Source organism: Molothrus ater, chromosome 18 (assembly GCF_012460135.2).
Source record: "Molothrus ater isolate BHLD 08-10-18 breed brown headed cowbird chromosome 18, BPBGC_Mater_1.1, whole genome shotgun sequence".
Taxonomy (NCBI): Eukaryota; Metazoa; Chordata; class Aves; order Passeriformes; family Icteridae; genus Molothrus; species Molothrus ater.
The window spans coordinates 2779037-2796661 of record NC_050495.2 but is presented as its reverse complement, the minus strand read 5'-3'; the positions used below and the strand labels follow the sequence as shown (position 1 = coordinate 2796661).

General features: G+C 46.1%; 3 protein-coding genes across 3 annotated transcripts; 1 reads left to right on the top strand and 2 right to left on the bottom strand.

The window, feature by feature from the left end:
* Positions 1–325: 325 nt before the first annotated feature.
* ARPC3 (actin related protein 2/3 complex subunit 3) lies at positions 326–5430 on the bottom strand. Its single transcript, XM_036393179.2, has 8 exons — positions 5376–5430; positions 4751–5316; positions 3747–3846; positions 2725–2801; positions 2395–2463; positions 1980–2106; positions 1589–1683; positions 326–846 (listed from the first exon to the last, which is right to left on the bottom strand). The coding sequence occupies exons 1-8, from the start codon at positions 5428–5430 to the stop codon at positions 784–786; spliced, it is 1152 nt and encodes a 383-aa protein (XP_036249072.2). The 3' UTR covers positions 326–783.
* Positions 5431–5730: 300 nt separating this feature from the next.
* GPN3 (GPN-loop GTPase 3) lies at positions 5731–9794 on the bottom strand. Its single transcript, XM_036393177.2, has 8 exons — positions 9678–9794; positions 9485–9593; positions 8534–8701; positions 8000–8124; positions 7273–7388; positions 6876–6972; positions 6373–6501; positions 5731–5972 (listed from the first exon to the last, which is right to left on the bottom strand). Exons 1-8 carry the CDS (start codon positions 9723–9725, stop codon positions 5910–5912), a joined length of 855 nt encoding a protein of 284 aa, XP_036249070.1. The 5' UTR covers positions 9726–9794; the 3' UTR covers positions 5731–5909.
* An 88-nt stretch (positions 9795–9882) lies between these two features.
* DENR (density regulated re-initiation and release factor) lies at positions 9883–16525 on the top strand. The gene is made up of 8 exons (XM_036393176.2): positions 9883–10154; positions 11081–11195; positions 11885–11904; positions 12017–12101; positions 12712–12801; positions 14854–14970; positions 15445–15584; positions 16230–16525. Exons 2-8 carry the CDS (start codon positions 11090–11092, stop codon positions 16272–16274), a joined length of 603 nt encoding a protein of 200 aa, XP_036249069.1. The 5' UTR covers positions 9883–10154; positions 11081–11089; the 3' UTR covers positions 16275–16525.
* Positions 16526–17625: the final 1100 nt, after the last annotated feature.

Sequence of the window (17625 nt, the reverse complement as noted above, 5' to 3'; positions counted from 1 at the left end):
CGCTGATGGTTGCTGCAGCTAAATGTGACTGACGTCTCCGAGATAAGGATGCTCCTGCCTATAAAAATTGTTAATGGAGAAGAAAAACCGTTCAAAACCTACATTTCTTCTGGGAAATGCCTCACGTTTTTTCCCATAATCCAATCTAAAGCTGCCTTCTGTCAGCGTGAAGCCATTCCCTCTTGTCCTGGCACTCCAGGCTCTTCGTGGCTCCCCTCAAGTCCTGGACGGCCACAATCGGGTCACCCCAAAGCCTTTCACCAAAAAGCAAAAACCTCTTTGATTTCTTTGAAGGCTGTCCATAAGACACACAGTAGTTACCACGTTAATTACAAGCAAATTTTATTGAAAACAAGGTAAAAATCACTGCACTGGACAACACAGCGTGAGAGGTCTGTTTTCCCTGGACACACGACACCGACTCCAGCCAGCAGAGCAATGACACAGCTCCCCTGCCCCACAGCCAAGCCCACTTCTTCTCTTAAATACAAGCCCTGTTTGAAATGCTGTAGCCACGATTACAAAGCAGCTTGCATCTGAAACAGCACGTTAGAAATCACTTATTAAGCACCAGCTTAATAATATTTGCTTCCACAACTTATCTTTTTGCTCTCCCTCTATCACTCATTGACAGGTTTGGTTTTTTCTTTTTTTTTTTTTTTTTTTTTTTTTTTTTTACTTCATAAGCACTTAATTCTTTCTTGGTACAAAATGTATCCAAAGCAAAGGCAAAAGACTCAAACATCTTGCTGTGGAAATGCTTAAAGTTGTTGCCACTTTGCTTCACTGCCCAGGGCCTGAGAGACTCTTGTTCATGAACTGCCTCTTCACAAAGCAGATCCACCACTGCAGAAGGAAGTACAGAGTCAGAAAATCAGAAGTGGTTTCCATTGACTTTAAAGTATTCAATCTCTGACACACAACAAATATTAAGGATCCAGTTTTACACATAGTTTTCCACACTTGAATTGAGGTGAACGAGACAACAGGAATGGACACAATGAGTTCATATTACAGGACTTGAATTAAAACGAGAAATTCTACTTTCTCTTATTTTACTTTTGTTATATTTTATCCCAATACAATCATAAATGAGGGATGCATCAGGAAGCTATGCCTTTGAAAGTAAATTAGCCTAAGTGATTTCAACATTAAATGCAGTCACATTTGCACATGAAACATGTGAACACTCAGGAGGTGACTCATTCATTGATTAGCGATTTTTTCAATCTCGACGTGAGGCAAAACAATCGACTTCAAAGCAGCTCTCAAAGCAGAGCTGCCTGGGAAGAGAAACAGCACCTCTCGCGCTTGTGAACTCCTTTTGCAAGCCCAGCCACGAGCAGATGTGCAGTGCTTTGAAGAGCTGAGCCAGACCCCTCTCATTACTGCCCTGCTTTTGAAAGCAACCCAAACTGGCACTCACTGTCACATCACATCAGAGTAAATTTACTGATAACTTGCAGCTGTAAATTCAGCCAGGCTTGGCTGAAGTTACCCTCACCCATCATCTCTCTTCTCTCACACGAGGCTGAACAAGCACCCCCAGCCTCTCACTGACTCTGTGCTGATGCCTCTGAACTCTCACCTTGCTTGGCTTGTCGCTCTGAGGATCAAACACTTTGTCACACAGGCGAAGGCCGGTTTCTTGCCTCAGCTGCTGCAGGTAGGCCCTCATCACCTCTGAAAGCAGCACAGCAAAACCAGGGTGAACTGGGCAGCACCAACCCAAACTGGGTTTAACAGGGACAAGTCAGACTGCTTTAAAGCAGAGAGGGAGTTTCATATCTGCAGGCTGCAGCTGGCTGAGTTGATTAGCTCAATTTATCTATGGAACCAGGGGAATCCTCAAGGTCAGAAAATCCAGCTTGTGCGGCCTTCAGAAGACAGACTGCAGATTTAGAAGATTTAGGTTTAAAGTAATTTTTCTAAGTGCAGTTAATGAAGTGTGACCCTCAGAGGGCCTGGGTCAGCCTTACCTTCCTCCTGCTTGTTGGCAGGTTTGGCGTAAATGGCGTTGAGTGGAAAGCCAGGCTCCCCTGGGATCGGGAAGTTAGTGATTCCCAGCGTGTACATCTCCTTCTCTCCCTGGCCTTTGGAGTTACACTGGAAGAACCAGGCCAACAATGGGTTAGCAGTTATGAACAAGAACTGACACAGCATTAGACCCAAACATTTCACAAATCTGGAACAGGAAAATTCATCAAGAAGAGCAACACAGCACATCCACAGCCTTGGAGTATTTGAGGCTCTGACAACTGGGACTGGGGTCCACGACAAATCTCCTTCCAGGATTATTTGTTCCCCTGGAAGGAGAATATCATGAAATCCTTTCCTTAGAGCAATCCTCAGAACAGACTGTTTCCCACCTGCACAGGAATTCAGTTTTCTTACCTTTTGCAGCTTTTTCAGGCATTCAGAAATGTAGAGGGTGACATAGATCAGTGTTCTGTCAGCCTCATTCTGCAAAACAAGAGCAGGAACTCTTAGATTACAGGACTTTGTGGAACTGATAAAGTCTGAAACAGGAATGAATTCAAGCCATTTTGGGCTACAGTTTCCCCATGAGAGAGAGATTTGCAATTCATGACATTTACCCAACTTTAAAGATCAAGTGGAAGGGGAGTTTGTGATCTTCCAGAATTACTTCCTTGAAAATGAATCTATATTCACAGCACCAACCCTCCAAAGAACTAGAATATCCTCAGTATCTCGAAAAATTACCTTAATTTCATAATTTTTGAAGAAAACATTAGCTTTGAAGTAGTAGATGGCTTCATCTATAATATCTGTGTCCTTAGCTATAAAAAAGAAATACAGAGTTAAGCAGTGCACTGTTACACTACATTTGTCATAACTTTTACTCACTGAAGTACATAAATAAGGATTACTGCAAAAGCAAAACCATGGTATTTACAAAAAGCAGAAGTCAGCACCACGTAACAGAAAACTTCTGAAACACCCTGAGTTCAGACTGTAATATTTAAGCTTCCTACTCCCTTCTCCTTCCCCTCTGATATGTCACTTCACAAACAGCAGCAATTCAGCAGTTCCCCACTTTTCTACCACTTTTGAGTAACTCATCAGAGTTTTAACATCATAAAAGGATAGAAAAAAAGTGGAGAAAGCACAATCGCTCATATTCCATTATCCTCTTCAAATAAAGGAAGGGAGCAGAACACAGTGACAATCTGACTTTTGCTACCATCCAAGACTGCTTAAATCCAGAAACACTTCCTTTCCATTTCCCTGTTCAAACTGAACCCCACATTTCTGGGGAACAGCTTGCCTGGGAAGTTCAGGTGTTGAAGGGGAATCTGCCCTGGCTGCCTGTGGGCCCTGTTGGGGTGCCTGGAATTTAATTTCAGTTTTTGAAGCCCCACACCCTCAGTGCTGCTGTCCCTCAGAGCAGCCCAGAGCGTAAGCTTTCCGTAGCTAAACCTCCACTTCCTCTGCCACAGAGGCTTCACACCAGCACAGCCTCCTCAAAACCCTGCTCAGAGCACAGGGGGAAGCACCAGAACAGCAACCAGAGGCTTGGGTTACTGAAACCACGGGCTCAACATGGGGCATGATTATCTCTGCATAATTATTCTCTACGATTTGCACAGCTGAAATAGTTGAAAACCTTCCTCCTCTCTGCAAAGCTTTCCATTTCCCACTGGTGACTCTTGCTGGGGCTGGCTTAGAGCAGCCCCTGAGATGATGAGCTACATCCAGTAATTCAGAGATTATTATAAACTTACTTTCTCGAGGCGCTGGGCCCTTGAACTGGCTTCTGATGGGTAACAGTGCCATGTTCCCAATTAGCTTGGTGTCTGAGTCCATTAAAGTGGAGTGGTAGGCCTAGAGACAGGGAGAGCTGGTTATTGATCCTACTGAAAATAGACATTTCCATATCCAATCATGCGTCTTCATCAAGCAGGAGTCACAGGCTAGTTCATTATGATGCTTCCAGCATTTTTTCCTTGCAGAAACAATTGCTACTTTCTATTTAAGTCCAGATCTTGGTGCCATTCTGGTGAAGACCAGGAAAGCACCAGGAGATTGGATAAAATCTGTATTGTGGGTCTGCAAGCACAGTTCATGCTCAGTCTGCCTGACCCCATCCTGGCAGCTCCAAGGGGTAAAAGCCCTGTTCACCTGCCTGAATTTTGGGGCATTGCACTGAAAGTTGGTCATTAAAAAATATGTAATTTATTTCCATGTCTGGCTATTAGTAGTAGATAATTATTAAAATAGCCAGACTTAGTGCAGTAAAAACAAACCAACAAAACTGATTTAAGTGAAAAACAAACCAGCTTTCTGCATACAACAAATTCTTCCTGGAAAAACGAATGAGTTCAGTTTTAGGCACTTTCCAAGGCGCTGTGCCAGGCCACTGGGAATCCCTCATCTCACAACCCACCTTTTGTGGGGGGGGCAGAGAAGGATGCGACTGGGAGGGGCTGGGTGTGAGAATCAGTTTATTCCACTGAGGGGAAGGTGGTGCCAACAAAGCCAGAGCAAAGCCCTGCTGTGGCCGCCCTCTCCCCCGCTGCTGCCGGGGTTCGCACCCTCCGGGCCGAGGAGGAGGAGGAAGAGGAGGAGGAAGAGGAAGAAGAGGAGAGAAGAGGAAGAGGAAGGCGCTGGCCCCGCAGCAGCCTCCCTTGAAGAGCCATTCCCCGCTCCCCGCAGTGCCCGCGGCCAGACCCCGCAGCGAGCAGAGCCCCTTCCCCGGGCCGGGATCGCCCCCGCCGCCCCGGCTCACCGGCATCTCGAAGGGCAGGAGGCGGCTCGGCGGGGCCGGGCCGGAGGGGAGCGGGGCGAACCGGCCAGGAAAGCGGGCACAGAGCTTCCTCCTCCGCCTACGCTGCAGGAAATGAGGCAGCGGCAGAGGCGGTGCGAGGAGGGGAAGCGGGAGCCGCGCACCGCCCCGGAGGCAGCGCTGTGCCCGGGCACTGCCCGTACGGGGAGCGGCCACGCAGAGGCACTGCTCCACCAGAGGCACTGCTCCACCAGAGGCACTGCTCCACCAGAGGCACTGCTCCACCAGGGCACTGCTCCACCAGAGGCACTGCTCCACCAGAGGCACTGCTCCACCAGAGGCACTGCTCCACCAGGGCACTGCTCCACCAGAGGCACTGCTCCACCAGAGGCACTGCTCCACCAGGGCACTGCCGGCACCGGGAGGGGCCCGGCAGGCAGCGCTCCTGTCGGGGAAGGGGTGCCGGGATGCTTCGCTCCCAGCTGGTTTCTCTCCCGTGCGTTTCCAGCACAGCCCAGCCGGCGGCACGGGGCACTTCGTGTAAGGAACACAAGAGGGGTCCAAACGCGCTGTGTCCAGAGGGATACAATTCTTTAGGTGCACATTCCAATCGCCGTCAAACCATTACCTTCCCTGAGAGCCAGGGTTGCTGAAATTGTCCTCTGGTATCTGACTCCCGGCATGAGTCAGGAGACAAAATGGGGAGGTTTGGAAGGTGTCACAGTAATTCAGCTGCCGGGCTGGGGTTTGTCCTTTCAACACGCCCCAAGCATGGCTCATCCCAAGGCAGTCTGGAGGTCAATTAAACCACGGTAGTTTCCCCAGCTTTTGAATGGTTTAATTCAGCCAGATCAAGATTTTTCTGAGTCCTTTTCCTCTAGATATGAGGATTTGCTGGTCTGTTGAACCTCTTGCCCAGTTCTGGCTCTGCTTTTCTATAGGTACTAACACTGGTCTATGTATTTTTATAACACACACAAGCATAGCAAAAAAAATTGTTTATTAAAGTAGATACGAGTTCATGTAACTCACTCTCCATTATAAATATTAGTTATTTTACAGATAACACATCAAGTGTGTTTGTGTAGGGGTTGGGGTTTTTTATTTTATTTTTATTTTTTACTAAAAACAAAGTATTTTCCTCCCAGTTTGAACATGTTTCTTACTCATCCACACGATCTTGAAAGTATTCATCCACAAGAGCAGATTTATCTTCTTCACATTCCTGTTAAAAAAAAAAAACAAAACAAACAGAAAAACATAAACCTTCCTGGGATAAACACAGGAATCATTAGGAGACTTTGAACAGTCATGCAGGAAAACATCTAAGTGATATTAGTGGTCATTTCTGGCATTTGAAGGTTAAAATTCTGTTAATTTTGAAAACCAAAGCAATACTTTTAAACAACCATTTGATCAACCTGCATACTCAAGATGATATTAAAGAATTTCATTTTTATAACTAAATGAAGATGATACAAGCATTGTCACTGAAAGACCAAACATGGCTTATTTTGAACAGTACTAAGACAATAATTTATTAGCAAGGCAAAGAACATATTTATATCACAACTTCTATTATGGATACTTTCCAATTTTTCATCTTCTCACCAACAATCCCTTACCTTTGGTTCTTTAAATTCCAGATCCTCTCCATACTGAATGGTGAAGTCGATGTGCTGCAGGACGATGTTGATGCTTTCCTCATCAGAGCGATCCAAAGGCAGGAACCGAACCATGCCGTAGTCATCAATCTGCACAAGGATTCAAGGGACGTTGGCAGGGAAATGCACAAAGTTCATTCTCAATCACAGCACTCAAAGCCACTTCCTTAAACCCCTCGTTTCTGGACTTCTAAAATACCATTTAGTCACACTGCAAACCAATGGCAATTCCCTCCTCAGAACACCTGGCTACCAATCCTGAGTTCTACACAGGAGCAAATTCCCAAAACTGCCAACAGAAAAGAATTCAAAGAAAATGCATTTGCTATAATCCAGATATCAAGACTATCATATTAGTAGTATCAAGAATCTCATGCTTATGTGAAGAACTAAAAAACGGAGTCAAAAAGGGGCAAAAAATGATAGTGAATTTTAAGGTACCAGCTCAAAAGCAGTATACCTACCAATCCACATATAGATTTGGTCAGTTTTTTAAACCTTTTGCTTTTCAATATATTTGTAGAATCTTCAATCATCGAATACATATCTGGATCCAAGTACCTGGAGAAACAAAGTCATCATCACCACTGAAAGTCTTGTTCAGAATGACACAAAAGATCCAATATAATTATTTACAGAAAAATCCAGAGATCAGTACAAACATGGAGCTATTCTTTTGACTCTGACTAAATTAAGCATCTTACCCAGCTGTTTAAACACTATTGTTTGAAATAAACACAATCCATCTTCTCCCACTCCAAAAGAGCATGTTTTAATTGTGGGAAACATTAGACTCAACTTTTGAGTTGAACTTTGCCTCAGTATATTGTACTACAGAGTAAATAATTTTTTGGAACTTACTTTTCTATTTCCTTCTTGGCTTTCTTGCTCAGCAAATCCATTTTGGTCATGACGTTAATCTGTGGAATCTCCAAAGATATCATTGCACTGAGAGCTGCCAGGATTCCAGAAATAAACTTGAAGAGGATGAAAAATGATGTATTAAAGTACAGAAAAGCACAACACAAACACGCAGGACACTCAACCACAGGCCAAATCTGGTCATGAATATATGGAACATGGACACAAAGCCATGTGAGGAATCATTCTCTGTTGGAAAAAGGAGATGCCGAGTACCCCCTCAATTTTTGGAGCCTCAAATATGGATCTGCCACTAAAAGGGCATTAAGAAAACCCAAACCCATCTTGGGACAGTTACTGCTAAATGGGGAAGGTGGCCTGCTTGTTCTTGGGGTCTGAGAAAGCTCTTGTGGAATCACAGAAGAATTTAGGTGGGAAGGGACTTCTGGAGGTTACCTGGCTCCTACAACTGCTCAAACAGAAGCACTTCCAAGTCAGACCAGGCTGCTCTGGGGTTGTCCCAGTCTGACTATTCTCACAGTGCTGGCTGTCTTTCCATCCATCTGGGACTGTCCTTGCTGCAGGCTGTGCCTGAGGCAGCTGGTGACAGCAACCACATCTCCCTGGACCTGGCAATTTTTCCTGTGAGCAAACCCAGCTCCCTGGATGGCTCAGACTTGTTGTTCTTTATAAAAATGAAGTTTATTAACAGATTTCAAATGGATACCTTGAAAGATTCCACCATGAACTGAGAATCCACGAGGAAAACTCCACAGACACGGAATTCCCACTGCTGCAGCTGCTCCACCAACTGCTTCATCACTGGCAGGTGTGTGTAGAGCTCAATCTGACCTGGGGCACACTCAGGATGTTAACAGGTTGGAATGTGAAGCAAACAGGAACAGTCCACAGTTATATGTAGACAGGGGAACTGGACTTAAATAAAAAACTGGTAAGGAAAGCACCCTCTTTTCAGGCAGCTCTGACTGTGTTTGGGTGAAGTGAAAAATAAATAAAAGGAGGTTTTTTCCTCCTTTGGTCTCCAGTTAGTGCTAGTTTGCAGTTGCCACAGCTCATGATGCTACCAAACATCTGTGCAGTCTCACCCAGATCAGCCCAGGACCAAGCTCACTCCTGAGACACCTGAAAGTGACTCTGACAACTGTTAACTGCTCAACAAAATGGGAATTATCACAACAGTCTACAACCAAATTTTCCAATGATTATGAATAGTGATACCGAAACATTGGCATGTGCTTACCTGGGCAATCAAACAAAACATAGTCATCCTCCACGTGCCCGAGGCTCTCCTCCAGCCAGCTGAAGTTATTGGCAAAGTATTCCATGCAAAACACCAAGCCACCATTGGGGCCAAACCTCAGGGACTCATCTTCCATGACATCGTCCACTTCTATCAGCTCACGGATGTCTACACACACAAACGGCACCAAAGGCAGGGAATGAGCTCTGCAGGAGGGATGGCTGCAGGGGAATGGGCTCTGCAGGGAGGGAATGGGCTCTGCAGACAGTTTGGCAGCTGAGAAAACGAACAGGATTTCATAGCAGTGCTGTGGGATCTCCCTGGCACAGCCAGCAGCCAAACATAATAGGTTAAGTTCATGAAACTTACACAAATGCCTTAATACCCCAAATAAATATATGCTAAATACTTCCTGGGACTTATTTGGGGAGGGTTCCTGGTGACTGTCTGGGAAACATCTCATTCCCCAGATTTTGCTCTTATGGTCCTGGATCTTCTAATGAATCTCTTCTGAAAGTATCTCAGCTGTGGCCAGATCAAGATGCGCTTTTCTTATCATCTTTGTCCAGACACAAACACTGTTGCTGGTCTCAAAGCTGAGGCATCTGCCGGTACATCTCAACCACCGGTGCAGGTAAATACAGGGATTGAGCTGGAGCTGGCACAGGGCAGCAGCCCGTGATGCGGGGAGCTATCCCTGGTACAAGAGTGCGTTAATCTCTGACATCTCTGAGTACTATTTGCTACCAGACTAGAATTACCAGACTAGAATCACCAATTTAAGGCTCACACGCTATTTTATTGAAACGATTTTCCCACATCTTCCCCCACTGCTGCACGGGCTCCGTTTTAGAGGAACAGAACCGGTCCGGGCGCACGGCCAGGGGTTGGCTGGAAGCCCAGCCGTGCCCGGCGCCGCCGGGGCCCAGCCGTGCCGGGGCCGCCGCTCACCTGCCATGACGGGGTAGCTGAAGAGCTCGGCCGCCGGGTCCAGGTTCACCACCTGCACGGCGCGGCCCAGCGCCTCGCAGTGCTGCACCATGGTGGAGCAGTACGTGCTCTGCAAGGCACACACGGCCGTTAGAAGCCGTCATGGGGCTCCCGCCGCCCCCGTTCCCCGCCGTTCCCCGCGTTCCCTGCTCACCTTCCCGCTGCCCGCCGGGCCCATCACCAGCTGCGCGTACCGGGGCATGGCGGCGGCGGCCCAGCGGGGAATGGCCGCTGCGGCGCCCCGTAGTTCGGCCGAGCCCGTGACAGCTCAGCGCATGGCCCCGCCCGCCGCGGTACGGCGAGCCGGCGGGGTCAAACCGTGCACGCCCCTCTCGCGAGACGGCGGCGCTGGGGCGGGCGCACGTGCGCGCGCGGTGAGGGACCGGGACCCGCCGCGGCCCGAGGGGCCTCCGGTAACACCGACACCGCCCCCGGGCCCCCCCGCCCCGCTCTGCTCAGCCCCCGCCGGACGGCTCCCGCACGCGCCCGCTCCCTCTCCTCCGGAGCCGCGGCGCCGCCGCCGCCGCCCCTCGCAGGGATCCCCCCCGGTGCTTGTACCGAGCATCCTCCCGGCGCCCTCCGTACCGTCAGCCCCGGCACCGCCCCGCCCTGCGAGCCCGCCCCTCCTCAGGTACCCGAACCGCATCCTCCCGGCTCCCCCCCCATCCCCTCAGTTCTGCCCTCACGGATACCCCCGCTCCCCCATCCCACCGTGTCCGTGATCCCCACCGTGTCCGGTGTCCCAGCACCCTTCCCGACCCGCCCTCACGTCTGCCCCCGGAGCACCGGGCACCCCCCGGGCCTCTGTGGGGTCTCACGAACGCCCAGCACCTCACCGTGCCCGTTTGTCCCTGTCCCTCTGTCCTGAACCCACCGCCTCGGGAATTTCCCTCAGCGTTCCTCGGTGCTCAGCACGGCTCGTACAACACCCCAAGCTCCCTCACACATGTCCTGTCCTGTCTGTTCCCACCGTCCTGGGGGATTTCCTGTGTGTTCCAAACTCTTTCCTTGTTGACTCCTGTCTTCTAAGTGCCTTGCTTGAAAACGTGTGTGTAGACCACTATTCCATTCATTAGTGGCTTGAGTTTGCTTCCCTTTTTTATGCTCTGGTTTGGTTTTTTTTCCTCAGTGTTCTTGGATCAGATTGTGGCTCTTCAGGCACTGATTTAAATGACCCCTTTCCTTTGCTAATATGCAAGAGGTACCTGCCCCCAGTGCCCCCACTGTTTGTGTGCCACTGATTTAACATGATACTTCACTGAATTGTCCTTAACCCAGTGTGTTCTCTAATTCCATGTGGGTTTCTGAAAGATTTTTCTTCATTTTGTGGTGCTTTGGCTTCTTTCCCCTTACGTGCTAGAACTCTGATTCTGCTTGGTATCCTTTGTAGCAGCTCTCCCCATGTTTTCATTATCTTTGACTCCCATTTTCCTCTCCCTGATCTCTCCCTCTCTTTTGCCACTTGCCCCTCTTTCCTCTGGGATTCTGGAGCTGGGAGGGCTGTGACTGACTCAAACCCAGAGCCTGGGTGCTGATTGTGTCCCCTGTGCCCCACAGCTCGGTGACATGGCCACGGATGTGGCCGAGCCCGTGGTCCCTGAGTGCAGAGGGGACGGCAGGAGCGGAGCCAGGTCCGACGCCGATTACCCCCTGCGGGTGCTCTACTGTGGAGGCAAGTGCTGGGACAGGACTGGGACAGGACTGGGAGCACACATCCCTTCCTGCAGGAAGCCATTAGCACAGAAAAGCTCTGAGCATTAGTATGACAGCAAGAAATGGAATACATTAAACTGTACTGTGTTTGGAAGCGTTCTTTACTCGTTCTGTTTGTAGTTATGTGGGGGAAATGTAAAGGGAGGCAGATTGTCCTGACAGGTGTGTTTTTAGATAGGAATGTCATTTTGCTTCAGGCTGGAATACAGTAGGAAACAGCCCTGCACAGTTGGTTTGGCTGTCCCCTCTTTGTGACATTGGCAGCTCTTGGAGAAAGGAAAGCTGACCAAACCACCTGGTGCCTCGTTCAGTGTCTCCTTTGCCTCGGGTAGAAGTGGTGTTTTGTTCTGTAGCTTTTCCCAACCTTGGGCTTCTCCTCCCCTTCCCTCAGTGACTGGCAGCTCTTGCTGTGATGGTTTTATCCTAATGCAGAGCATGTAAGCACAGGTCTAATGAGAGAGGAATTAAAATGTGGAGTGCCAACAATAAAGAAATTTTTGAGTCAGTGTGTGGTTATAACCAGAAGTTATGTAAGAACCCATCCCTGACTTTGAAACACCATTTGGAATTTAATTACTAAGGCTGTAAGTAAAAATTAAAAAATGCCTTTTGTAATCTGTTCTTTTTTTTTTCCCCTTCTTTCTCCAGTCTGTTCGTTGCCAACAGAGGTGAGTAATTTTTTGTCCAAATTTCCTTCTATCCTATTATGCCCTATATTGGTGTATTTCTGATGTATTTTGTCATTCCTCCACTAACAACATTCATATGGCTTTTCTCTAGTACTGTGAATACATGCCTGATGTGACTAAATGCAGACAATGGTTAGAAAAGAATTTTCCAGATGAGTTTGCAAAACTTACAGTAGGTAAGAGTCTTTTCTATTTTCTAACTGGTATGTGTCCTGGGACATATTTGGAAATATCTGTCCAGTTCTTATCTCTTTCCTTTTCCTGCTGTATCATGGGAAAGGTAATGCTTTGGATGCTCTGAAATAGGTTTTATAATGTCAGAAAACACTAAATAATCAATTTATAGTTTAATTAATAATATTTGAGCTTTCTTAGGATTCCTGCCATAAACATCCATGCACTTGTTTCCCATCAGAGTTAGTTTATTGGATTTTATGTCTTTCCATTCTACAGTGGATGGCTGGAGGAAAGGCCATTAATATTGGGGAACTTATTTGTTTGTATTTGGAATTTCAGTATTAACATTATCATTAATTTCTGTCTCTCTGTGCAAGAGCCTTTATTGAAATTGTCCCTGTAGCTCGGAGCTGAGGCTTTTCTGGAGTCTAATTTGCACAAATACTGTAGTGAAGATGTAACATGCATCAGTCAAAAGGCTGCTGCACTTCATAGTTTACTGATTTAGCAGAACATCACTTTACTTACTTCCTGTTCCTGTAAGGCTGTGGGTGTTTGATCACTAATTTTGTTCTTTTTTTCCCCTCGCTCCTTTCTGCTGCATTTTAGAAAATTCACCTAAACAGGAAGCTGGGGTTGGAGAAGGCCAAGGAAATGTGGGAGGAGGAGAAGAAGAGGAGAAGAAGAAGCAAAAGAGAGGCAAGGTCTAAATAGTTGATTGTGGTACTGATTTCAAAGCAGTTTGGGGCATCCCTTTCTCACCTGCTGGTCTGGAGCAGGGCACAAATTCCTTGCATTTTGGTGGCCAGCTCTGCAATATAGGGAATATCTTCCTCCCTGTGGTCTGTGCCAATGGAAATGTTGGACAGGAGGGACAGGCAGGGAGAGGTGAGCTGCATCCTGTGCCCCACTGTTCCTGTCACCACTGTCACACTCGGGGAGCAGCTCCTCCCAAGCTGGAATCAGCTGGCATTTCTCCCAGAATGCTGAGCCCTGTTGAGCAGCACTTTATGGGCTGCTTGCAGAGTGGAACAAAGGCTGCTCCCCTCTGGTAATGCTCTGGTAATGTCTCTGCTCTGCCTTTGTTCCTTCCACCTCTCTGTATTCACAGAACAGGATTTGGTTTCCTGCTTTTAAATCTGTTACCTGTGTGTCCATTCGCAGCTGTGTCTCCTCCCAGCAGCACTAATGAAAAACATTCTCAAAACTTTGGAAGATATAAAGTTATGTGGAACAGTTTAAACACACTTTTATCTTCAATCGTTGGAGCTCTTTCTGCTGAATTAATTAACATGCTTTCCACCATAAATCAGAGTTCTGGAGCTGTTAATATGTATCTGCCTGTGCAGTTGTGTGTAATGCTCCAGAATTTATGGTTAATACCCAGTAGTTGCATATTTTATGCCACATATATTTTTGTTTTATTTTTGGTATCTTGGTAACCAGTTTAATTTACCTTCTCAGCAGGCAATGTCTAGTGACAACAGTAATTCATGTTCTGTAACTTGGATGCTTTTCCCAGAGATTTCAGGACATTTTATTTCAACATTAATTTGTTGTGAAGGGTGGTATGATTAGTTTTAAGTCTGGTATTTGATTCTAAAATAATAGTGTTTAAAATATTTGGTGATTTTTCTCCTAAAAGCTAAAGTTTCATGAAAACATACAGCATGTTGTTAAGTAGGATGGTGTAAGATTGACCATAAGAGTGTGAGGGAAAACAAGCACAAACTTCATGAGACACTGCTGAAACTCACTGAAGGAAATTTAAGGCAGAAATTTACTGTCTAAAAATTATCAGCCACCAGTTTATAATAAAACAGAATTGAAAGTGCTGCGTGTTAGAAACAGAAACAGCCACAGGGGTTGGTTTACTTGTCATAAATTCTTTAAGTTTTCATGCTGAGAAGGCTCAGAAGCATGAAACTTTGGTTACCCTGGAATAACATGGTGGCTGTACACGAAGTTAGCTGAGATCTTAATCTGGCCTGAAGAATCCTAATGAGTGGAACGTGTATTTTGCACGCTTTACTCTGGCTCAGAAATGCCTGAAATGGGGAGTGTTCCCACAGGCTGGCCTAGGAGCAGGCAGGGGGAAGGTGGTGGGTGTTAAATGGAGAGGGCTTGGGGTGCTGTGGCTGGCTGCTCTCAGAGTGTGGGGTTGGCTGCTGGCTCACTTTTCCCTGCCTGGTTCACTGTGGGGTCGTGCACAGGTGTCCAGAACTTGATCTGCTCTTTAACCCAGCAGCCTGGGCAAAGCAAGACCTTGTGTGGCCTCAGGAAATGGGCATGAGCAGCTTGCTTTGCCTCAGACACAAACCATGAGAATCTTAAAATAGTTGTGGAAAATATCAAAGAAAAATTTATTTCTAGAATTATGTAAGTCTAGACCAAGCACAGTAATGGGTAAAGTGTGGGGAAAAGCCCTTTCTTTGCTGATTGTAGTGGGGGTCTGCTGTGCAACCTGTGCTTGAATGCACATTTGACATGTATATATTGTTATTTCTCATAGTACTGGACTTAGATGATGTGGGATCTTTCTTAAATAATAATAAATCTCAGACAATGTGCAAAATACATTTTTGTTTACCAATAGTGTTGGGGAGTTAACAGTTTCTTTGTTTATATGGGCAAAATCTGACCTTGTATGTTTTTTTCTTTGATGAACTATGACATAATTAATCATGTAACCTTTAATTAATTAATCATGTAACCTTAATTAATCATGTAACCTTCTGCTCTGTTTTAAAGGTGGAAGAGGTCAGATAAAACAGAAGAAGAAGACTGTACCACAGAAAGTTACGATAGCTAAAATTCCCAGAGCAAAGAAAAAATACGTCACAAGAGTGTGTGGCCTTGCCACATTTGGTGAGTTTGGCTTCTCCTGGTATTGGATGTGCCTGCCTTTACCCTCATGATATTTCTTCTGGTTGTCTTCCACTGGGGAATCTGCTTCCAGCTGTGAGATGGAAGTCCCAAGGTGCTTTTAGCAGTTCCAAGGCTAAAAGGACACTGACTTCCCACAGGGGTAAATTATTAAGGTTCTTATTGCCTTAATAAAGACAAAGAGGGTTACAGGTTTTTTTGAAACAGGGTGCAGACTCACCTCAACAGAACATGTAGAGGACATTCAGCAATTTCTACCTTGAAGCATTTGTAGATCAGTAGAGTCAGATGTTTTGGGTGTAAACAGCAGACTTGGCTTTCAGTGGAAACTCTAGCAAAGCTTCAACTGTAAAGTGCCACTACTTTTTCAAGTTAAAACAAGATTTTGGCTTTAATCTTGAGAAAATATTTTTATGACAACAACTGTACTTAAATTGTTCATTTTTCCCCGGGCAGAAATTGATCTTAAGGAAGCACAAAGGTTTTTTGCTCAGAAATTTTCCTGCGGTGCCTCAGTAACAGGAGAAGATGAAATCATCATTCAGGGGGACTTCACAGATGACATTATTGATGTAATCCAGGAGAAGTGGCCTGAGGTAATAAACCTTTCTTTCTCTCAGGAAGACAAACACTTTTCCACGTTAGCCTGTGATTTACCAATGATTTTGGAGAAAGGATTTATCTTTGGCAGCACAGATTGGTGCACAAAAATAAAAGAGCAGTTGTTGCATTCCCACCCTACAGTGAGGGAGGCATGTCAGAATAAATGCAGCTGTCAAATATCTGTGCCTTCTTTGTCACCATTTCTTAACAGTGAGTGTCTAAGTATTCTTACATTGCCATCCTATTTTTCAACACCTCGTAAAATATTGCAAAATTTAAACAAACAAAAAAGCCCCAAGCCCCACACATTTGTGCTTCAGAAGAGATCAGCCAGTGTGGGTTGGACTGAAATTTAAAGCTGAGAGCTGTAATTGCAAGGGCTTTCTCTGACTCTCCCTTGTCCTGGCATTTCCCAAGTGGAATTCTCTATGGTTTAAGTCCATAGGGCTGTACTTATTCCCAGCCCTGCAGGCTCAGCTGTGTCCTGTAAGCACGTGTCACTCACCCAGGATTTACAGCAGGGGATCTGGAATGGGGCTCTTCACTTCTCCCACACTTCACTACATTTACAGGGTGTATGTTGAAGGAGGCATATAAAAAAAAAATTAATTTGCTGTGTTGTGGATTTTTCTCCCTAGGTGGATGATGACAGCATTGAAGATCTTGGAGAAGTCAAGAAGTGATAATGGAGGACTACCTTTATTTAATTATATGGTTATAAATGATATAGCAAAAGTGAGGCTTCTAAACCCATTTGCTCTGCAGTGAAACTGTGGAGAACCCATGTCCTTGGCATTCTCACTGTTCTGTATAGGCTGCTTGGTTTTCTTTTTTGTTTTGGGGTTTTTTTTGTGATATTTGCCAAAGTTAAATTTGGGTTCTACCATGCTTAAGCATGAAGTAGATTTAAATAAAATTACTGTTCCTCACTGAATAGTTTCTGAGGTTTTTTACATCTGCTTTCCTCTACCTATCTTATGGGAAAATAAGAATTTAAGGCATTAAAAGTTTGTTTTTCATCTGCTGTCCTTTCTGCTGAGCTCAACTGAATAAGGCACGTGGCTGATGTAGACACTTTTACTTCTCATTTACCTGGAGAGAATTTTAGAAATCAGAATGGAACAAACATTCTAAAGGTTGGTTAACAATGAAAGAACACTGAATCCTGAAGAGGTTATTCTACATCCCTGCCAACTGAGTTATTTTATTAAGTGGAAACTCTGAGAAATCTGTGAATATGAATTAGAAATTTATCCTATTTTCATAATTCCAAAGATCTCCTAACCCTGCTGGGCTTCTTGGTGAGGCAGTTGTAACAGCTTCATGCTTTTAACCTGCTGCTCATTCAAGAATGGTAGTAATGAACACAAATTAATAGTGAGCACTATTCCACAGGCCATGTTAGCAGGGTGGGGGGGGGTGCCAGCTGTGCTGTCTGTACTCCCACAAACAGCCTCGAGCATCGATTTGGTGCTTTTTGTTTCACTGTTCCATTTAATAACAATAAATGCTCCCTGGTGGCAGGGTCCTGGAAGTGACCTGTTCCTGTCACTGCAGAGCCTCGGTGAGCTGAAAGCCAAGGAGGGGGTGATGTGTCAGACGCTCTGTTCTCTTCTGTAAGGTTGCTTTTTTCAGTGGTTTCTATTTATAAACCATGGGTGTGTCTGGAGAGATAACTCCATCCTTCTTGTTGGAAATAGTGGCTCTCAAGAGCTGCCTGCATCTCTACAGTCCTCCCATTTAACGCTGGACAGGGAAGTTGCTTCCAACCCTTAACATTCCGGTCTGGTTCTTACTCACTCCGTATTAACAACGTCATTAATTATCACATTTTTCTAGCAGCTCGAGCCCCGGAGTCAGGAGGCGGCCGCGGGATTCGAACCCGCGGCTGAAGGATTGAACGGGCAGCACCGGACTCGAACCCGCGGCCCCTTCGCTGCGGGGGGCGGAGCTTCTTCCAACGGCGGGCGGGGCCGGGCGGTGCCGGTGGGTCGGGGGCGGCCGGGGGTAACCGGGGCTAACCGGGGGTAATGA

Bases quoted from the DNA above. Each gene is read 5' to 3' on its own strand.
- ARPC3 (XM_036393179.2), bottom strand. From the start codon at position 5,430: ATGCCGGGAGTCAGATACCAGAGGACAATTTCAGCAACCCTGGCTCTC. The intron at 2,802-3,746 runs GTAAGTTTATAA...TCTTTTTTATAG, and splicing joins GGGCCCAGCGCCTCGAGAAA to CTAAGGACACAGATATTATA. The intron at 847-1,588 runs GTGAGAGTTCAG...TTCCTTCTGCAG, and splicing joins AGAGCGACAAGCCAAGCAAG to TGGTGGATCTGCTTTGTGAA.
- GPN3 (XM_036393177.2), bottom strand. From the start codon at position 9,725: ATGCCCCGGTACGCGCAGCTGGTGATGGGCCCGGCGGGCAGCGGGAAG. The intron at 9,594-9,677 runs GTGAGCAGGGAA...TGTGCCTTGCAG, and splicing joins GCCCGGCGGGCAGCGGGAAG to AGCACGTACTGCTCCACCAT. The intron at 8,125-8,533 runs GTAAGCACATGC...AGTGTGCCCCAG, and splicing joins TGTTTTGTTTGATTGCCCAG to GTCAGATTGAGCTCTACACA.
- DENR (XM_036393176.2), top strand. From the start codon at position 11,090: ATGGCCACGGATGTGGCCGAGCCCGTGGTCCCTGAGTGCAGAGGGGAC. The intron at 11,196-11,884 runs GCAAGTGCTGGG...TTCTTTCTCCAG, and splicing joins GCGGGTGCTCTACTGTGGAG to TCTGTTCGTTGCCAACAGAG. The intron at 12,802-14,853 runs GCAAGGTCTAAA...TCTGTTTTAAAG, and splicing joins GAAGAAGAAGCAAAAGAGAG to GTGGAAGAGGTCAGATAAAA.